A 4,991-nucleotide genomic window follows, 5' to 3' on the forward strand; every position below is an offset into this window, starting at 1 on the left:
GTACATGGAAATGGGGAGGGACAGGGGAAGGGAAAGGAAAGGAGGAAGGGGGGGGAAAGAAAAGGGGGGAGGGACAACACTCGTTGCCGTGTGTACATGGTGGAGTGGGATGCGCTCGTCGTCATTGACGTGGCCGTCCATTGGCATCATCAACGTTGTCCGTTAGCATCATTGTCTGTTGGTGGCGTTGTCTGTTGGCAGCGTTGTCTGTTGGCAGCGTTGTTGTTGTCGGCCATTGGCGTTGTTGTTGTTGTCTGTTGATGTGGTGGTGGTCTGTCAACGTGGTCATGCACGTCCTTGTTGGTGTGGGCATGCGTGTCTGTTGATGTCGTCGTGTGCGTCATCGTTGGCATGGGTGTGGGCATCTGTTGACATGGTGGGCCTCACTTGTCGTTGGTTGGGAGTGATGGGATGGTGGTGTGGGCACTCGTGTCGTTTGGTGGTCATTGTGCGCTGTCTGTCATCATCTGTTCGTGGTGGTGGGTGGTCGTTGTGGGCATCGTAGCCGTTCGCCGTTGTTGTGGGTGGTCATCACCATTTGCCATTGTGTGTGCTGGTGGTGGTGGTTGGGAGAAAGGAAGCCACATCACACGTCGTGACAATGGCATCACGTTTGTACTCCCATGTGAGATCACATGTATATCTCACATGTTTATGATCTCATGTGAGGGAATTTTCCTGCTGGACGTAGTGTTTGAAAGTCCGGTTCGGTCCGGTTTTTTGATGCCCAGGGGCGTTAACCGTAACCGTAACCGGTCTGCATTTTCCCCAGATGTCAAAAGACCAGACCGGACCGCAAAAAGACCGCAGACTGCGGTTTTTTGCGGTCTATAGACCGGTTTCGGTCTGCATCGGTTTTAACTGGTTTATGACCGGTCTTTAGGCCAATATTTTAAAATTATTAATCGGTAAATTTATTAACATTTTTAATAGCTTCAAAACGAGCCCAAGAACGTTAAATTCCGTTAGGAATTGGTGCTTCTATAAAATAAGTCTGGTACATCTATTATTCCCCAAAGTAATTTACATTTTAATTCATATCTCTCTCGTTTTTTTACCAAATCGTACGTTCTTGGGTGCGTTTTAAAGGGTATTTAAGGGGCTACAAAAGACCGGTCCAAACCGGTCAAAACCGGTTCACGTTAACCGGTCTTTTTGCGGTCTTTACATTTCAAAAATAAAAGACCGTAACCGCAGGTCCGGTCTTTTGCGGTCTTGGTCCGGTCTGGTTATGGTCTTTTTCCAGTCACGAGACTGGACTTCCAAACACTAGCTGGACGGTCCACGGAATCCAATGGAATCCACCTGGAATGATCCATGGAATCCATGTGGAATGTACCATTCCATCACTATTCCATGTGGAATCCATAGTGAATATGGAATAAAAAAATAGCTGGGGACTCAGCCAAAAATATTCCATATGGAATCCATGGAAGGGATGGTGGAATCCAGCCATTCCACATGGATTCCATATGGAAAACCCTGGGGAGTGTAAAGACCTCATACCTACCCAGGTAAGAGCATTCCATCTTGATCCACACTTCCCTTCTAAACTGTTGTCACAGCTCTTGGAAAACTCTTCCACATGATTTTTGGTAACAACTACCACAATGTAGTCATCAAAAACAGTCAAGGTGTCAATATTCAAGAGTTTGGCTTGTTACAAACACAATCCTAGTTACGTTTCATTCATACTCATAGAATCTGCTCACCTTCCATGAGGGAGGGCAATCCTGGTACAAATTTCATTCAAGTGCCTAGACTGTGCAGAAGGAGCAAAGGGCAGAACTCACCGGTTTGTTGAGGAAGTATGGAAGTACCTACAAACCATGGCAAAAGGAGCTGGCAAAGTTTAATAACAACAGCCGAGATTTGTTTGATTAGAAGAATACTATACCCTACTGGTAATAGATCACATAAAAACATTGGATTTCATGTTGTAACTATTTTTGGTTGCTAGCTTCTTGGCGATCACAAGAGAGTAAGTAAGTAGAGTGATTTGAGAGTGATACTATTAGAGACTCAGTGGGATTTTCCATTTGTTGACATCCCCACATGATGTTTGAAACCTCCCTGCCCACCATAGGCAACCACAATTCTCTTGCTGCTATGTCTGAGGACACAGTTTGTGAATTATGCTGCCTCAGCATCAAAGGCACTTTGAATTTCATAATGATTTCTATACCTGTTGACAAAATGGTTTATCACTTGAAGAGAATGGCTCATGGTGAGGTCAAAAACTGCAGTCTTCGTTGCACCGATGCCACAGACCTGTCTGTTTGGAAAGTGAGGACAGCCTCCGAGTCGAGGCTGGAGTGGATGTTTCTGCTCACAACTTGGCAGCTCAATCAACAGGAATCCCTAACACCTGAAGAAAGCCATGGTGATTGCATTTTCACACAAGAGCAACTTTCAGACATTGCCGTCAAATTGGTGTCAACCAACCTGAGTTGGTCTCCAGATTGTACTGCAGCATGTACCTTCCTGTGAGTGTGAGCCTAAGTTGTCTCTCAGGCAGCGCTGAGCCAACACCATTTCACAGCCCCAGTCTTTTCAAGCATGCATGAGTAAGAGTTGAACTCACCTCAGCCGCAGGCTAACGATGCCGCCTACTACTCGCTTTTATTCCACTTGACTTCATTCCCCCCCTATTTTGTTGTGTTCTTGAACATCACTTGGACAACTTGTCTTATTGCCATCACTATTCTGTGTGCTGTCACATTCTTATCTCTCAGGAAATGCTAGGTGAGCGCCCCCCAAACTGCTGGGTAAGTCAATATTTTTTCGATTAACCTCTACTACATGTTCTTTAGAAACTATATCTGCACACATAGAGACTGTGGCAGCATTGTATAAACAGGGCAGTTAGTAGGAATCACCCAGCTACACTGAGAGCCCCGACAATACAAACAGGCCATAGTTGATGGGGCCTGCTGATGGGCCGATGAGGGCCAATAACCCTGTGTTGATGAATTGGCTGATGTGATCCCAGTATCAAGGTGAAGAAGGGTCGGCCAGCTACATAGATTTATTGTAAACTGATCAGTAGGAGGAAGCTGCGCTGGGCAGTCAAGTCCCTGTATTTGTGTATCGGCTGATAGCTAACCAATGCAAGGCCGGCTGACAGTTTTAAACATTGCTGGGTAGGTGATCGGCCAAGGGGGCAGCTAAGCCATGCAAGATTGGCTGACAGTTCTGAACATTGCTGGGTAGGTGATCGGCCGAGGGGGCAGCTAAGCCATGCAAGGTCAGCTGACAGTTTGAACAATGCTGGGTAGGTGATCGGCCGAGGGCCATCACTTCTGATTAGCAGCTAGGCTATGCAAGGTCGGCTGATATTTCGACTGTGGCCTGGGTTGGTGGTCGGCCGAGGGCCCTCGACTCTGGTTACCAGGGTCAGCTGGTCAGACGTAGATATCACAGAGTCAGCTGTGGACAAAAATGTATGAACATGGTCAGCTGATGCTTCACCGAGGCCGGCTTCTCAGTTGGGCCTTTAAGTTAGCAGCCGAGCAGAGGCAGACCAGGCAGAACTTACCTCCATAGTTCAAATTTTCAACTTGATCCATAGTAAATATAAAAAACAAGAGCTGTGATCGCTGCAAGTGACTTCTGGGATTCGAACCCAGGGCATACATACATGACATACACCTCCCAGTGTAACCACTAAGCCAAGCCAATGTTGGAAGACAATGTCGGCCAGTATCTTTTACCTGCCTGCAATTTGAACCCGGGCGTCCAAGCTCGGCACTTGGTAAGTCACCGTTCTCGGCATACGACAACACAAACCTTTGATTAGTAAATTTTAGCCAGTGTTACAAAAAGGCTGTCCTCGCTCTTACATGACTTCTGGGATTCGAACCCAGGGCATACATAGATACACTATGTACACCTCCCAGCTCAACCACTAAGCCAAGTCAGCACTACAAGAGGAAGTTGGTCAGTATCTTTTAGCTGACGACTATGTCACTGTAATATAGTAGTAAGTAAAAGACTGTTCAGGATGAACAATGACTTGTTGGGGATTCGAACCCAGGGCATACATAGATACAATGCATACACCTCCCACGATAACCACTGAGCCAAGTCGATGTTGTAACACTTCGTATCTTCAAGTCAATGTTCGACCCGGCCTAAAAGCTCGGCACTTTGTAAGACAACCAACCCGGGTCTGCAAGCTCACTCTCAATATTCAAAAGCTCGGCACTTTGTAACTTGACCAGCCCAAGACAACTAACCCGGGTCTGCAAGCTCGCTCTCAATGTTCAACTGGGCCTGAAAGCTCGGCACTTTGTAACTTGACTGTGTTATGGTACTCCCTACATATTATCCATTTTCCCTCTCAATCCATCACCTTCCTCCTGCTTCATATTAAATTCTCGTTCCCATTTCATCTCTACTAAAAACTCTCTATTAAAAATAGTTACATTTCATACATCGATTCATAGGCTTTAGCTAAAGATAGTTAAATAGCGCGCAGCATACCCGAATCCAATGCACGTTCAAGTGTTATGCGTATTTGTCAAACAAGAGTCAGCCAAACACTCAAACACAAGACTTCCGTTCCAAACAAAGGATAATGACTCATTAGTATTCATCTTCAGGAATGCGATGGAAAGGTCCAAAGCCTTCTTCTAGGATCTAGAATAGTTAGCAAGTACTTAAGACAATTGTAAACTACAAGAACAATTCATTCTTACCTTTTACCCCAAACATCGTGTGAACTTCAGATCTTGAGAAAGACTAAGTACAAGCGCTCTCATTAGTAATCGATAAAGCCTAGCGCTATCGACTTACTAATTCATCTGAACCGTTAAAGTCCTAGCACTAACGATTCTGATACGCGTTCGCTCTTCGTCAAGACTCAAGGTTACGAAAGGATACTCACGTGATCTAGGGACTCTCCCAACAACAAGAACTCTACAAATTAAATCGATGCCAAGTTCTAAAGTAAGTTCTCATTTCACTCGAAGTAGCTAACAGACTTGTAT

At 45.5% G+C, this 4,991-nt stretch overlaps 2 protein-coding genes across 2 annotated transcripts; one reads left to right on the forward strand and one right to left on the reverse strand.

Moving 5' to 3' along the window:
- Nucleotides 1-654: 654 nt before the first annotated feature.
- Nucleotides 655-1,028, forward strand: LACBIDRAFT_309131 (uncharacterized protein; the record flags this gene model as incomplete). Its single annotated transcript, XM_001875820.1, has 1 exon — nt 655-1,028. One exon carries the CDS (start codon nt 655-657, stop codon nt 832-834), a length of 180 nt encoding a protein of 59 aa, XP_001875855.1. The 3' UTR covers nt 835-1,028.
- Nucleotides 1,029-1,269: 241 nt separating this feature from the next.
- LACBIDRAFT_322940 (uncharacterized protein) lies at nt 1,270-2,382 on the reverse strand (the record flags this gene model as incomplete). Its single annotated transcript, XM_001876232.1, has 7 exons — nt 1,270-1,349; nt 1,507-1,602; nt 1,713-1,733; nt 1,794-1,820; nt 2,082-2,113; nt 2,272-2,325; nt 2,369-2,382. 7 exons carry the CDS (start codon nt 2,380-2,382, stop codon nt 1,270-1,272), a joined length of 324 nt encoding a protein of 107 aa, XP_001876267.1.
- Nucleotides 2,383-4,991: the final 2,609 nt, after the last annotated feature.

Source organism: Laccaria bicolor, genomic scaffold (assembly GCF_000143565.1).
Source record: "Laccaria bicolor S238N-H82 LACBIscaffold_3 genomic scaffold, whole genome shotgun sequence".
In the NCBI taxonomy this organism is placed as follows: Eukaryota; Fungi; Basidiomycota; class Agaricomycetes; order Agaricales; family Hydnangiaceae; genus Laccaria; species Laccaria bicolor.